The sequence below is a fragment of the Drosophila ficusphila genome, unplaced genomic scaffold (assembly GCF_018152265.1).
Source record: "Drosophila ficusphila isolate 14025-0441.05 unplaced genomic scaffold, ASM1815226v1 contig_106, whole genome shotgun sequence".
Lineage (NCBI taxonomy): Eukaryota > Metazoa > Arthropoda > Insecta > Diptera > Drosophilidae > Drosophila > Drosophila ficusphila.
In genome coordinates this window covers 10,643,496-10,660,435 of record NW_025063993.1, presented here as the reverse complement: position 1 = coordinate 10,660,435, position 16,940 = coordinate 10,643,496, and the positions used below count along the sequence as shown (strand labels likewise).

General features: G+C 41.6%; 2 protein-coding genes across 2 annotated transcripts in view; one reads left to right on the top strand and one right to left on the bottom strand.

Moving 5' to 3' along the window:
* The first annotated feature begins 3,770 nt into the window (after positions 1–3,770).
* Positions 3,771–16,940, top strand: part of LOC108088251 — a 77,528-nt gene continuing 64,358 nt past the window's right edge. Inside the window, exon 1 of the mRNA XM_043208380.1 lies at positions 3,771–3,869. The gene's annotated coding sequence lies outside the window, so the exon portion shown is untranslated. The remainder of the gene's footprint in view (positions 3,870–16,940) is intronic.
* On the bottom strand, positions 10,533–11,083 carry LOC108093268 (protein FAM98B). The gene has a single exon (XM_017193246.2). The coding sequence runs from the start codon at positions 11,042–11,044 to the stop codon at positions 10,736–10,738; it is 309 nt and encodes a 102-aa protein (XP_017048735.1). The 5' UTR covers positions 11,045–11,083; the 3' UTR covers positions 10,533–10,735.

Below are 16,940 nucleotides of genomic sequence, written 5' to 3'. Positions count from 1 at the left end.
CTTGCAGTTCTGCACTGATTGATTTCCTATGAACTTGGCATTGGTCGTACTAAAATGCAAGTGCCCATATATCTTCAATAGCCAGTTTTATTGTTTACAGACAGCGCTATTTAAAGGAGGTGAGCCCTTTGGAGGTTGCGCAGGATTTTATTACTTCTGGACTGGCCAAAGAAATATAAATATTATCTCCTAATAGTGATATTTATTTGGAAGTTTACTATTTTTAAGCAGTTGCCTACTCAAGTAAATACTTCTATATTTCTCTACCACTGGCAGGAAATTCTCAAACTGACATCCATCCGCAACCACTTTGTTGGACAGTCGGATTGAAGTCACAACTGCAGTATTTGCTAAACTCGTACGTTTCAGAAGGCAAATTGACTACGGCTTAGTCAGAGCTTAGAAGATGATCGCTCGAGGCCATTTCCTGTACTTTCAGTCTTTCCGCTGAGCAAAGCTTCCTTTTCCAGTTGAATGCCTCCGTTCCCGCTGCTCCTCCCCGCGTTCTCCTCCAGTCATTTGTGGCCTGCTTCTAAGCCCGTAGACCAATAATCACATTTGCTTATATGAGCACATGCAGAGCAGTTGCCGGTGTGCAATTGCTGGTGTGTAGTTGCTGGTGTGCAGTTGCTGCTGCTGCTGTGCGTGCTGCGGCCACCGCAGCAACTACAACAACTCGGCAACAACAACTCTCCATATCTGCGGTCTGAATCTAGTCCAGGAGCTAGGATATACACACGGAAAAATGTTAGCTAATTGAAATAAAAAGCTACATCCTGTTTTAGAATTGAGATTTATTGAATACATTTTTTAAGCATCCGATTTTAATCTAATGAAATCTGAAAATGTCAAATTATATTAAAATACTAAGGACTATTTTCATAAGAATTAAAACTTATTAAAAAAAATACTCATTTAAGAGAAATTCATTATATAAATAAAATATACATAATAAGGACTTCTCAAACTAATATTGTGTTTTTTTTTCAAAGTGCATTCGAGTGGCCAAAGCTGCCCAGCTGGGCGCTAATTTGATTTCCTACTGGCAACACTTGCGGTGGCCACCGTCGATGTGTGGCCAGTGGACTCGGAAGCCTGTGGAACGGCTCCTAGAGATCTGGAGCAGGAGCTGGAGCTGGAGAAGGAGAAGGAGGCAGTGGTTGGGGGAACCGCCTGACAGCCGTTGCCCGTCGCTGGAGTCGCTCCAGTTTGCAATTTGCATAATTACCGTTGTTTGACTTTAATGCAGCGCCGCATCCGCCGAATGCGACGAGACCTGCGAATACTGAGCTCCGTTGAAGTGGCAGATGGAGTTCGAGCTGCGGATGACGATGTGGCAATGGTCGGGAGGTGGTGCCACTTTTTGTTGCACTGCACAAGTTTTCATTACTTTTAATTGCTGTGGCCAATGAGGAAGCAATTTGTAGGGCCACACTTCGCCAGGGGGAGTTGCCTTTCGTTGGTGTTGCAAGTTGCCGGTCGCCCGTTGTCGGTTGTCGGCTGCACGGGGGAACGAGCAACACTTGCCAGGTGCTTGGGGTTCCTCCTCCGAACTCAGCTGTTTGGCAAAAAATGAGAAATGTATTAGGTAACCAAACATGAGGCATGAGAGTTTTGTTTTATTCCACGCCAAGTATCGATGTTGTTGGCTTTGTGGCCACAAGCAACCGCAACAGCAACAGCGATGGCTGCAATCCGCAACTGCCAACCAGCAACTGGCAACATCTAAGCGCTGTTTTATGAAAAACTGATAGCTTAAATGCGATATTTGTGTGAGTTGTATTGGCAGATAAGATGCATTCCAATGGGTTTGGTGAAGAAACATAAAACCTTTCGTTAGCCTTCTGAAAATGTGACCCAGACCTCAAAAGCTTTCTTTAAACATTTTCTTATAATAAATTAAAATTTTCTGATAATAAATAAGTATTGCCAAATGCATTGACCTCCAGAATCTCAAGCTAAAAGCGAACGGAAAGGATATTGATTGAAAAAAAACAATATAAAAAGATTTAAAGTATCCGTAAGTCTTATCTCCCCCAATAGCAAAGATTAATTGAGTGTTTTCGTTTATTAAGCATATCCCACACCCCCTCTCCCTTCCTCATCATCAAGCCAAAGTGCAATTCATCTGGATAAAAAGTGCTGTTGCCGAGCCCGAGATTTCCATGCTCCGTCAGTTTCCGTTCCCCAGTCCCGGCTCATCCGATGGTCAGCAGACCCAGATGCGGAGACAAATTTATAGGAATCATTCTAAGAATTAATAAATCTCAAGTTTCCAGTCGGGCCGAACCCTTGTGCAGGAATATTGAGAAGGGTACCGAGAGATTCGCTGATCTGGCTCGCAATTTCGCCTTATTTCTTGTTTGCCCATTTACTTTGCTTTTGTGTTTATTATGGTTTTTGCTTTTCGGGACTTTTTTTTTTTTTTTGAAAGAGATGAAGAGAACCGGGAATCGACATTAAATGCTTAGTCGCTGGCCGCCTAATGTTCATGTTGCGGTTCACGTTCGATTTAATTTTCAATTTATTTTAGTAAAAGTCGGGAATTGGAAGTGGAACTTTGCTGGTTGTTGGCCTAATCGGATTTGTCGCTTAAATGAAGCGCACAAAATAAGTTGCAAGAAATGCGCCGAAATTCGCGCTAATGAAACATATTTCTCCGGCTCAACTTTTTGGGCGTGGGCTTAACGACGAGGGGGATTTGGCAGCACACCGGTAGCTGTCATGTTCTGATTATTTTAATTTGACACTTCGTGCCGGCAAAACGAAAGGGAACTTCATTAAAAATATTGTCAACGTAGAAAAGGGAAAACTCATATGTGCGAGCGGCGATAAAAATGCCAAAAAGCGAATGAAATGCGAAGCCTTTGCCAACTGACAGTGGGCTGCCCGACTGACTGGCTGGCTGGATGGTTGGCTGGCTGGCTGGATGATATCCCACTGCCGATTCCGAACCAGATCGGGAATGCCGGGCCCGACCAGCCCACAACATCTGGTTGACAGCCAAAACTTGAATATTTCATGGGACCGCGCGATGAGTGTGAATTTGATTAAAAACGGCATATAAAATATGGAGTTGCCATTGATGAAGAGTGTGCGGGTAAATAAGCGAACGGAATACCGAAATGGAATTTTAAATATGTCAAAGGCGAAGGGCCAACGGGGCCATCGGGCTATCCGGCTATCCGGCTGTCTTTGTTCACAGACGATGGCCATGTCCTGGATATAAAAACCCAATGATGTGTTAAATTTGGTAATCTACTTTGGGCCTGATGGCCCCTTTTTTTGGCCAAAGGAGCGAGTGAGTGGCACCCGGAACATGGCTAGTTAATCTGTCTACTATGTAGGCGTCACTCCAGCTCGATGGTAAATGGTAAATGGACTTTGCATGCTGATCCCCGGACATGTCCTGCTGCACGAAGCCCAGGACTGTGGCCATTGGCCAAAATAATTAGCCAGCCCAGTCAGCCGTAAACCGTCCTGGCAGCCAGGGCTTCGGTTTTGAAATTGATTTGATTTTCCGGCAAATCAAATTGTTGTGCTGCCTCCAACCTCCGGCATTTCCCCCCAATTTTCACACAATAATTCTCTCCTTTGTTTTCATGATTTCCCCTGGACTTCCGCTCTGTGTCAGCAATCGCCTTAAATTTAAGTTCATAAAACCGATTTTTGCCAATCATTGAATCGACCAATTAGGTAGTGTCTTTCGGTGCCTTCGACAAATCAATCAAAGAGAAACAAATTTCAGTTCTTTTTACTTTGTCGGAGTCTTAAGGGTATTATGTTTGGACTGAAGGCGACAATAGCGGCAGCGTAGCACGTATTCAATGGATTCGTTTTCATTAATCATCATTGCAACATCAAAGCAGGTAAGTCGCATACGACATTGCTATATATATACATGTACATACGTGGTCTGATGTGCTGTACGTGATTTGCTAAATGAATATAGGATTAGCCGTTGAGCTGGTTACCGCAAGTCAACGGAAATAAAACACTGAGCAGCGGGGAAATTTCGTTACTATGCTCATAATAAAATAGAACGGGTTCAGGTCTAATTATCACGCCGTTGTTTTTGATCATATTGACTTGATCTCTCTCAAATTGTGTTTTCAACTACTATATAATTTTGAATAAAATTTTATCAAAAATTATTATTACATTTATTACTTTAATGTTGTTCAGCCTTTATGCATTTTGCACGACTTATGTGATGACTGTAAGGGTATATAAGCTTCGGCTTGTCGAAGCTAGCTTTCTTTCTTGTTTTATATAAAACAGTATTTTACAATACTCCAAATTCCCATTTGAATTGTGATGTGCTATACGGTATTTAGGTTTATGCCCCGCACACATCGCTAATGCCAAACAAATTAAAATTTAAATAGTTTAACCATTAAGCTATATCCAGGCACAAACACACGGGCAGAGTGCAACTTCCGCTTCCGTGGACCACGAGCAATTCCCAACTGAACCGGACTGCTGTCCGTCGGGGCTTACGGATCCTCTGACATCCCGGGAACAGGGAACGCGAACGAAACCGGGTGCAATGTCCTGTGTGCGTTGTCCCGGCTTAAACACGCTTTATTCAATTAGCTGCATCCGGTTATTACCTGCATAGGGCCACCGACCCCCCTTTGGGCCGCAGTATTCCTTTGCGGGAGCCCAGGAATGTTCGTCCTGGAATGTTTATTTATGCGCATTTGTGCCATGCGTTCAGCTATTTCCAGCTGAGCGCTCCGCTTGTGTGCAATATTACAAAATCATTTTCAAACCGCACTCGGCATCCCCGAAACCCCCGACCCCAAATATCTGCACTCTACTCGTATAGCTTAGTTGGCAGTGCAAATTAAATTCTGTTCTAAACTCGAATCCAGCCATTCCCCCCCGCAGTTCACTGCTGTTTCGGCTCATTAAAACTTTGTCTGTGCAGCGCTTAGGAATAACCATAAACAATATTCGCTAACATTTGTTGGCTTATTTTCACAGCTTCTCATGTTTCGGTCTCTACTTTTTTGTGACACTTCAGTATTTTTAAATTTTATTGCATTAACATTTGTTTAACTTGTTTTTGCTTACCAAAGAGTTATGCTTCTGCCATTAACAGCGCTGTTAAAATGATTTAGAGTCTAATTTAAATCATACTTTCAGGCTTTACTTTCGATTCAAATGTAGAGAAATATTTTCGTGAAAGTAAAATATTAAGTTGAACATTTTATGCCTTAACATATTTGTTTGTTTAAGATTAAAACCCCTTCGAAAAAAACTCCAGACCAATTTAAACAATAAGAAAAAAATGTTGCTTCAATTAAGCGACAAAAATTCATATCGTTTACCAAAGGCTTAAATATTGAATGACCATTCGCGTTTCAATATTATCTTTATCACCGACAACATTGAATAATGCGGCCCCGTATTGTATAAATATGTAATTTTTTTCGATAGACCACCGAAAAAAACTGTATTAAATATACTCGTATTCATTCATCATGTAGGAAATCTCGTTGTAAGCTATTAAAGAAATGTTTCCTTTTAAAGAGTTGTCAGGCTGTCTGCAGGCAATATTTATTTATTGCATTTCCCATCTCGCCATTCCGTTTATTAAATCTCAAATAAAAAAGTGCATATAATATATGCGCCCTCTGTTGATTTATCTCCGACAAGCAATTTAATTCAAACCAGTCGAAATAACAGAGTGAAAAGCGGATCGAAAAGGGACTGCAGCCATGTGGCAAATGTAGTTAGCGTATCCTGTAACCACATCCTTTTTGAAACGACAATAATCACAGTAATGCGCCAGATACCCGTCAAAATATCGAGTAAAAAGAGAGAGGGAGCGCGAAGAAAACGCTTCGGGGACTTCAGTGACAAATCCTGAAAGGAAATGCGAAAATAAAGTTGGCAATAAAGTTTATCCAGGCACAATGACAGGCCAAGGAGGCAGCTAAGGGGAAAATAAGAAAAGTTCGCCCAAATAAGCTGTAATAACTGGCTCAGACCGCCCGCTTGCCACCCACAATTAGCGAAAGCAGCTTACTCAATAATTTAATAGAATTGATTATTATTTAAGTGCGGACAAGCCAATTTCTGGCCAAGGCGAAAGGGCTGCGAAGTCCCAAAAGGGTCGCAAGATAAATGCCTGGCCATCGAGGGTCACGGAATTGTAAGCTGTAGCTATGGGTATACATATAAATCTATATATATATATATACCTATATATGGTTGGGAGTGAAGCTGGCTGTCTGTTTGTGGCGGCTGTGGCACAATGGATGCGAGAAATCAATTTAAAAAGCGTTAAGGAGCGGGAAGCTGTGGCCACCGGCCAAAGGGAGTTCCTGGCCAAGTTCCCTCCCACCGGACAATGCCGGCAATATTATACGTCCGGGTATAAATATTTATAACGCCGCCACTGCTCCCTTTTGACTGCCTGTCTGCCGAAGAATTCAATAAAAACATGTGCAATAAATAAGGGCCAGCAAACTGTAAATACCCCGCACGTAGGCGTATACGCAATATGCGACTGTAGCTGAACGATTCGATTCTTCGATTTTCGTTTGCCCATCTGCATTTGCGTTTTGCATTTAAGCCACACACAACGCCCACCTATCAGAAATGAGTTCACACAATTAAGTAAAGCATTTATCGCAAACACCCAAGACAACACACACACAAAAAGGTGGAGGAGGGAAAGGTGGGGGGCGGGGCTGGTAAAAGTAATTTCGGGTGGGCGTGGCAGCCAGTTCAAGTTGCCAGCTCCTTAAAATTCATGAGGCGTCGCCTGCAACTGTAAATTGCATTTATACGCAAGTCAAACAGCACTCAAACTGAATGCTTGTCGGGAATGGGAGGCGACACATCCGGTGCTCTGTTATTTTTCACCGTGCAACATTTGGCCCGAACCCATTTTACCTCCCCATTCCCCCGCCCTTTGAGCAGATGTGGCTAACGAGGCGGGCGACCGACCAGAAGCTTCAGCTCTAAAGTCATCACAACACTGAGGATATTCAACGGGGAATTTATCTTTAAGAAGGATGTTACTTAAAGATTGTAAGGGCTTACAAGCCATTAAAAACTCTCTTTGTTTTGTTATACATCATAAGGTTCTCTGGAGAGTTAATTACAGTAGAATCCTGTTATAACGACTCCGCTTATAGTGTCCGTCCGGGTTGTGCGTCGAAAACTCGATGGTTTGGTTGGTCCCCATACAAAGTTATATGAAAGGGCCTCCGCTTAGAGCGTTTCCGCTTTTAGCGACAAACCGCTTATAAGAATGAAATTTTTCAAGAAAATTGAAAAATTTAACCGGATATTGCGTCGTGCCGGAAAAAATACAGTGCCATAGTTCCAAATTTAAGCATCAAAACACGCTGTTAGAAATGTATGTATTTGTCAGTGAACGTCACCCTTGCTTGTGTGCGTAGCAGCGACACGAAGGATGTTGCACTGGCACAACTCTCTGTTAGTTTTAGCTGTCGCCTTAACAACGCTGCTGCGAGAGAGAGAGAGTCGAAGTGCAATGCCGACGTCACACTGTGTGTGCAGACCTCATAGTCTATTCCATGAGATGTCCCGTTATATTTCTAGTTTTTTCTTCTTTTTTCCGAGTAAAACTGAATGTTTTAATTTGCTAAATGCAATATGTGCAATAATAAGCTCATTCAGTTTTCAGTATTTAGAAAAACCTATGTTTTTGAATTTAATTTATTAAATTTTTCGTTTTAATTAAAAAATTAATTTGATTTATTTTAAAAACCTATAACAAACACAGCAACCATAAAATAATCAAAAAAAAAAAAATTGTTTTCCTCCTTTTTGCTTAGTGCGTCTTCCGGTTATAACGACGAAAAATGGTCGGTCCCTTGGAAGTCGTTATAACCGGATTCTACTGTACATTACTTAAAAGAGTAGTAAACATGCTTAATGTTCTCTTGTAGTTTATTCAGAATTTTCTGAATTGCTTAAAAAATAGAAAGAAGATATACTATTTTCAGGGTTTAGATGTTGTAGGCTTACTTGTAGCGTAGTTCATATGTGTTTTGGGGTAATTAAAGTTATTGCAATAGGAGAATGCAGTTTGAAACAAATGCTTTGAATAATTTTTCGTAGTGCACTTGACGCTGCTCCGGTCAGCAGTTGAAAAATGCATTTGGCGTGGCCGCAGTGAAAAACTGGAGGCGGTCGCCGCAGGACGAAACCGGGTACATGTGTAAGGCCGAGCCAGCCAGTCAGACAGCCCTGCAGCCATACAGCCATACAGCCATAGAGTAATACAGCCAGCCAAACGGCAGGACAACGGGTAAAACTGCTCCGGATGCAGCAACATTTGTTTTGTCTCGGGCAAATGGCCAAGAGCCCCAAGAAATGGTCAACAAACATGGCCAGGATGTGAATGAGCTGACCAAGCATCCTATCATTTATTTCCAAGAGCTGGGCAAAGTCAACAGCAAAACTCTGTGGCATAATTAGCAAAGGACTTTGGGTTTCTTGCTCGCAGACACACAAAAATAATCATTCAAGCCATGGCACAAAAAATAACAAAACATGGCTTTCACTTCTTTTCTAATGCCCTGCAAAATAGTTTTGCAATTTAGGGTAGCTGTGGCGGAATTTGATTATACCTAAGAGCCATTATAGTTCTAAGAAACACAAAGTACTTTTTGATAGCTTACATAACAGCATCAAACGCTCTCTGAGCAAAGTGAAAGAACTAGTTTAACTTATAGAAATCTGAACCATTCATTAAAATCAGCACGGAATAACTTTTATCTGCTGCAGACAGCTTACTCCACGAATCGATAGGGCTTATCTTACATAAAATACGTTTACACTGCATATATATACAGAGTTTATGTAAACCGATGGTCACGATAATTGACGTATCCTTCAGGGTATTCAATCCTTCGGACCTCAAAGTTGGCCTTCGTATTCGTGTTTTTATTTACTCGTCCTGCCCACGAAATCGGAGACAAGTCGCGCCCGAATTTCGTCGAGGATGGCGATATATATATAAAGATAGCGAGTAGACGGCGTGGCAAAGTCGATTATTTTCGTCTCGAGTGACAGCAAACAAGTCTCAAATTACGGAATAGTTAACTGCCAAAGGCGGCGAGCGAGGGAAGTTACGAGTGAGGTACGAGTGGGAGGCTGGCCCCGAATGAATGAATAAAATGAATGGCTTATCTCTTGTTGACATTCGTCTGTGACAACATTGACCAGTTGACGACTAGAGCACGCACACAAAGGCACCCCACATATCCTTCGCCTTTGAGGATTCGTTATCGCCTTCGCCCTTTACACAAAGAAAAATTAATGTTTTTATATAAATTTAATCTTTTCCAAAAGTATTTTTGACCTAACTAGCAGTCACTACAACTATTTGAACTTTGTTGCAAACAAAATCGAACTTTTTATCTTTTTAAAAGTAAATTTTTATTTAAATTTCCTGAGGATAAATGTTTGTGTTTCAATGACTATTATAGGTATCAACAGTCAAGCTTATTATTGCCACCACTTTCCTTTCCCTTGATATTGTATTAAAAATCCACTAAACTATTACAAAAAATATTTTTATCGCCATTGCTATGCAACTGTGTTAGCACCAACTTTCAAGAGATAAAATAGATTGTAGCCGGCCAATTTAATTTATTTTTTAGCAGTGCCGGAAAAGGGAAACTTCTCGGAGCTGAGTCAGCATCTGAACACCGAGGGGACTTTTCTTCGCCTGGCCAGCCTCATAATTTGTGTGCATACATGGCGCTGGGGTTGGGTTCGTGTTTATTGTGCAATAAGCTGCTCTCACTTCCCAGTTAGGTCCTTCGTCCTTCGTCCTCCGCTCTTCCCCACCTTTCCCCACTTTGTGTGTGCGTAAATCCGCTTTTAATGAAAAGAAAACCCATCTGAGTTTTATGTGTTGGCTCCTTCGGCACACACACATGCATACAAAGTCGTTATAGAAGAGTTCCTGTCGGTTAAGGAAGGGGCATCTTGGCCATAACAAAAGGGCAACAGTTAATGCCGGGCCAACTAAATAAATCTTGTTTTATTTTCCCAGGCATGTGAAGCTGCAAGCAGCTGTGAGCTGCCCAGGCCATCCTATTTTAGTGTTTCCCCCACATTTTCTTGGAGCTTTTCCCAGGACACTCTTTAGAAATCCTTGGAAATCACTAAATAATCGAATTTCTCCACGAAATTATCGCATAAACAAGTCAATTTGTGCAGCTTATGCAGCTTCTTGAGTGTGGCCGGAAAATCATTGATAATGATTTTTATATGCAGCAGGAAAAGTTGGCAGTGCTTATATACAAATTTAATTTGTTATGCAACTTGGGCGAAAAACGGGGATGCAAAAGTTTATCTTTAAATGGCTGTTGGGTTTTTAAATCGATGAATTTTTAGCTTCCCCTATAACTTCCCCTATAAAAATATTGCAGTCGAAAAATAGTAAGGGAAGCAGCAAACTTTAAAGTGTATTTTGTTTACAATCAAAATAACAACATAGGAATATTTTCCCACCAAAAAAAAAGGAAATATGGTTTTGTGATTTGCAAGACGAAATATTTATTCAAATAAGAGAAAGAAAAAATGTTGCTAGTTTAAAACAATTGAGCTCAGAACAAAGAGGTTTTGTTGTTAGGAGATCAGCAATGCTGAAGAAAGATTTTAAAGTGATACGTTGCATCAGAATTTGAGTAGCCGCTGGAGTATTTTCAGTGTTTCGTTCGAGGATCTTTGGGATTTACCAACCGCCACCGCCGTGCTTGCCACCACCTCCTCCGCCGCCTCCATGCTTGCCACCACCTCCTCCACCGCCTCCATGCTTGCCACCGCCGCCACCGCCCTTCTGCCAACCTCCTTGGCCACCGCCGCCTCCTCCTCCTTGCTTATGGCCACCTCCTCCCTGTTGCCAGCCTCCTTGGCCACCTCCTCCACCTCCATTCTTCTGCCAGCCTCCTTGGCCACCGCCTCCTCCTCCGCCGCTTCCACCGGCGGACACAATTGCAAAGATCACTCCGAAGAGGAAGACAGCGAGCAGAGCGAAGCGCATGATGAACTAGATATCTGTAGCTGGAACTGGCTCAGAAGTAACTGATGGCTTAACCCCATGCAAAGCTCGGTTTATATAGTCAGCGGATCGGATATAGCCAAGTCATGTTGCAGCCATGGCATGGGAATCCGATGATCTTGATCTTGAGCTTGAGCTTGTAACCCACTAGCAAACTACTTGTGAGCTGCAAAATCATTTATCATGCAAAGTGTTGCGGATGTTTGTTCTTTAGTTTTTTAATTACTTGGTAAAACTGCACTTTTTCACAAATTAGATTGTATTGTTAAAGAGTTGAAATTTATTTAATGGGTGATACAGAGTAAGGTGCACTTTTAACATTCTTACGCTAATAAACGTAAATAATTTATAATTTTACAATTAAGTCAGGTAAATTTTGAAGAGTTTAAATAAATTTAAACTCGTGCAGGCATAATATTTCCCTCTAGAAAACTCTCAATATGTTCCGCATTTTATGGAAATATTCAACTCGAAATTCTGAATTTTACGAGAGCTCTCTTCTCTGCAAGTTGGTTTTTATTCTTTTACCTTTTCCCTAGGTGCTCTGAAATAAAATTTAAAGCGATTTTCTCTTTTCATATTCGGCAACTTTCGCTGTGATTTATACGGCCTTCCAGCTGGGGCTCCTCCACGTCTGACCCATTTGCCTTTGACCCAGAAACTGCGAAACCGAAAAACCGAGCAGCGCATCCCGCTCCTCTGGATCGTGTGTTTTTTGGCCAGAAGTCAGCGGCCAATTCAATTGAGCCGCTCGCCCACAGTGGGGTTAAAGCCTCGCCCAGCGCCCAACTTACTTTCCCGCCCAACTTTCAGCATTATCAGCTGCAGTGCAGCATCTGATTTATGACCAGCAACTGCGCCCATTCAAATGAGTTTTGACGTGATTGTAATAAATTGTCGGTCAACCACGAGGCGCCTTGGCCTCTTTGCTTCTCCTGACCACTCCAGGCACTTCGTTTGCTGCTCTCAAATTTATATTTTTCATAACTTTCCATGAAAAACAGCTTGGATAAGCAGGAAAAAGTTAACTTACGAGAGGCAAATAAACTAGCAACAATACGCAAGAAATGTATAAGGAAATCTGAAGGCCAGAGAAAAGAATAGTTGGATAACAAGATGCTTCTTCACTTTCCTTTGGATGGAAATGTTGAATTTTAAGTTAGCTACAAAATAAACGAACCCACTATAATCAAAAAAATAAGATAATTTAGTAGGGGTTTTTTCTATTGAAAACATTCAACTCCTCCACGAACGAAAACAGTTTAAATAATTTTTAATTGGCGCTGCGGTTGATCTAGCCCGCATTACGTATACGCCACATGTGTGCATTAATTAAAAAATACCCTGCTCATTAACCCAGGTCCTGGACAGAGTCCTGGGGTCCAAAGCAAACAGACTGATTAGCAAGCTGAACAAAAAGCTGAGACCGCAGCAGAATCCATGTTTGCCCTTCTAGCCGCAAATGTGACTAAAAAGAAGGAAGCGAGCCAACCCGGAAGTGGATAGACGAGAAAATGTAATTTGCATAAAAAGGTTAAGAGCATTAAATGTATCCCAATTTTCAGGGACAGCAGCTCCCGAATGCTGACTAGCATTTGGTCGTTAAGTGCGCTCGCAAATGACAAACTAGTCGACAGGACACTGCCAAGGATCCTTTGTCTGCTGAGTCAGCTGAAAAAGAATTTCACTTAAATATTTGGCACACTCTCCCATTCTGCTTTCCGCTCCGCCCAAATCGCCCGCTCCCCTGTTGGCGTTTATTCAGCAGTTAAATCACAAAGTTTTGCTGGCCAAAAAACAATTCGCGAGCATTTAACCTGAACGAAACAAAAAGTTGTTTTGCCCAGACGAAGGGAAAATCAAGAGGGGGAAATGGAAAATGGAAAACGAAGAGTTAGAGCGAGCGGAATCTGCTTCAAAATATTTTGCAACATTTCTATTTAGCAAAGTTTTCGTTTTGCGGTTGCAGTTCTGCAGGATTCTGCCACTGACATGGCTCCTTGTTAAGCGAAGGAGCCCAGAGTGACGGCCAACTTGGCCCACTCCCCGGAAAACATGGCTCTAATTAGGAGGAGGGCCAAAGACAATCCCCGCTCATAAAAGTCAACGGAGCATGTCAAAAGCAATTTATGTGTGTGGCTCTGCTCCTCCTGCACACGACTTCAGCTGGGTAACTCCGAGTGCACAACAAATGCTCAAAAGGCATAAATAAGTGGATGACTGGCTGGCTGAGGAGGCGGTGCCCCATGTTTGTCACTTTGACAGTTGCAAATCCAGTCGAGATCCTCCGGGTGCTGCTGCCTTGACAATTAAATTGTAATTGGAATTGAATGCATTGGCAGTTGGCAGGGTGTTCGAATGGGGGGCACAAACCACAATTGGCACGGCAGCTGGTGTGTTTCAGTTAATCAGCTTTAATCGACACCTGAGTTCGGATTTGAAGCACCGTCGCCCACAAACCTAAACTTCATAAAGTAATAAGCATCATAATCATGGTAACTACTCGGAAAATGCTAATGCCACCCCAAACAGAAATTAAATTTCCATTAGTTTTTACAATGCCAGGGAGGCCCATCCGCAGAGGAAACACCTATACTCGTATTTATATTTGTATATAGTTGTGCGATATACATATATAAGCCAAACTGCCCTGCAGTTCTGGCTGTCACCTGGTGTCTTTTGGCATACAAGCAATCAATGTGTAGGAAAGGAAAAGGGATATTCCTAAGTTTCCCCCTCTTTCTCACTCTTCGAATACGATTTCGTTGCTTCCACCCGACGGCGGCCCGACTCCAAATTTGTCTTCTATTCTTTCGTTTTTCTAATTGCACTGTTGTCATTCTCCGTTAGAAACAAAAAATTGGTTTTCGATGGAAAATACAGCTAAGGGGCGCTCGACTTATGTATACTCTTTTGATGTTAAAGTTCTTAAAATATTAAATATAATATATATATTAAGTTATATACATATATAATATATTTTATATATACAACATTATTTAAATTATTAAACCAAGATATAACATAACATAACATTAACTTCAAATATAGATATAATATAACTCGCGTGTCATTTATCGTCTGTTATACCCAAAAAAGAAGGGTATACTAAAAGGGTGCAAAATAAAATTGAACTGCTCATTCTTTTGCGTTGTGCGATGACAGTTAGTTGTGAAATTACTTAATTTGCGCAACGGGCAGCGGAATTGTTTAAAAATCATGTAAGTGTCGTTAAGATTACACAAATATTATGTCTTTTACTACAAACTTATTTAAATCTTTTTAGGATTCAGCCTGTATGTACGGTTAAATCGTTTGAAAGGTAAGTTTGCTTTAAATTAAAAAAAGTAAAACATTTATAATATGTAATAATAAAAATATTTTTTGTTCCATAGATGGACGCAAAACAGCCGTTGTCCTGCAAATATTCCACATAAATGGTAAACAAAAACTTTCTAATTTCATATTATTTATGTACTTATCTCTTATGTTTCAAAATAAGATTAATTAATAAAATAAAAAAAAATATATATATACAAGTATATTGTTTTTCATATGAATCTGGGGATGACATTTTAGACATTGCCATAGATGACAACATTGCCTCCACGTCAGCAACGAAAGCATCAATAGCTTATACGAATTTTCTCCATACAAAATTCGTATAAGCCATCGATGCCACGTTCGATGAATCGGACAAAATGGTCATCGAGAGCGGCATGCATGTCAAATCCTTAAATGCTATACAAGAGCTTTATATGAAATGGCACCAGTGCGGCTCCAGGTGCTTCGGACACTCGCATCAGTGGGTAGTCGTCCATGTCATCTAAGACAAGACACTTTTGGAACTGCAGGGTGCTTACACGTGACGCACACAAACACACACAGCCACGCGCTCTCTTGTTTTACAGGCAATGCAAAAGCCTGCTCAAGGTCACTGCTGTCAGTCTGTGTTTCGTATCCCTGTGTGTGTGTATTTGTGTGTGTGTAACACAGATGTTTGGTGGAAAGCCCCCTTTCGGAGGGGTCACAACCCCTCGACGACAGGCGACCAACGCCTAAAAAAGCCCCCGAGTCCCCAAACCTCAAGTGCGATGCCTCCTCTCAGCTTTCGCTGAGTTTTTGGGCCACTTTATGCACCGCGGAGGCTGGCAAATATTTATTTTGGTTTATCAATCATACGCACCGTGGCCGAATACTGGGAACAGAACGCTGAGAGGTTAACGCCGCACTGCGCAGAATCGCCAACTTGCAGGAAAGCACGTGGTCGCTAACAGAACGCTGTTAGCCAAGTCGATTGGGCCAAGTTGGGGGGCCAAGGCTAAGGCTGGTCCTCCTTTTTAGCGGAATGCAGGCGAAAACCCATACAATGGGAGCAAAAAGTTCGATGGTGACAAGGAAATGCTTTTCGGAAACTTCAAGTCAAGAGCTTGCTTGATTTCAATGCAGTTCTGTTGTGGCACCTCCCCCAAGCTTCCACTCCGTCGGATTACCAATGGCCAATGGCCAATGTCCAGTGTCCAATGGCCAATGTGCCATTCAGCTTAGGGCCAATGTTCCATATCGTATGCAAACACCAACTTACACACAAGTAGCGTCGTACCCACTGGCTTGGCCATCAATGAAGTCAAGTCGAGTTCAAAATTCTTGCGCTGACCCAAAAGATGTCTGCAAGTTGTAAAGTTTCTATTGCTTTTGATGGCTTTTCGCTTGGCCATAAAAAGGCGATTGGTAAGCAGACAGCTGAACTACGATGATATATCGGCTATAATCGAAATGGTATTGGCCAGGGTAGCTCGTCCGCTTGATTGCCCTGCAGTGGGGCCCACGCCAATTACTTTTTTGGCCAGCTGTTTGTTGTCTCGTCTAGCCGAGGAATGTCTCAGATTGCCTCAGTTTCTGAGGCAGATTCGGCTGCGTAGGCTCGGCCTTGACCTCCAGTCAGCAACCTTTGAACTGTAAACTGGGCGTTGCCTTGGCGGAATGTTTGCCAGATGAGTGACTGTTTGCTCACCTGTCTGGCCCCAAACGGAATTTTTCATGGCCCAGACTGCTTAACGGCCAATTACAAAGGACTCCAGCAAATGCCGCTCATTTGTTATTATTATTGATGAGAATTTTGTCACATAAAGTATTCAAGGTGAAGAAAAATATCTTCAATAGGAACCAATGCAGAAAAATCTTGCATTTAAGTAAAAAATTAATGTGTATATATTCAGCAAAATAATTTTGATTACATCTAGCTAATTTTTATTTACATACTTATTTTATTATTAGTATATCACTTGTAAAAAAGCTTCTACAAATATTTTTCTGTTCAAAATGAAGACACTTTTGTGTGATCTTAATATTCTGTCCCCGAACTTTATTCAAGACCTACTTAAAAGTACTCTAAAGTTCCCGGGATAAGTCGTTTTCGCCAAGGTAAACACATTTCGAAATTGCCTCCCACGCGACTTCAAATTAAAAGTTAAATAAATGCAGCTGGCAAAAGGCGGAGTAAGCAAATGAGCTGGGGAATACGAGCAGCGTTTAATGAAAAGCAATTAATCGCTTTATGTTAAACACACACTGAACCGTAGACAGAAGGGAAAAGGAGGGGGAGGGGGAGCGGAACGGGGAGCAGCCGTCTGCTGTGCAAACAGATAAAAGCGCAAAATTGTTGACATTGTCAAGAGCTGGAATAATAACAAAAATAATAACAAAATGCCGCCTTTGTTGTCGTGTGCTTGTCAAACAAAATTGCCAACATCGTTTCCAACAGCTTGTTTGCTATATATAAAATATATAAGTTTTTCAATCAACGTACACCGAAAAATGCAATTATTCAGAGGAATTAAACGCTTTTCATAATCAGATTTGCGATTCGGAGTGTGAC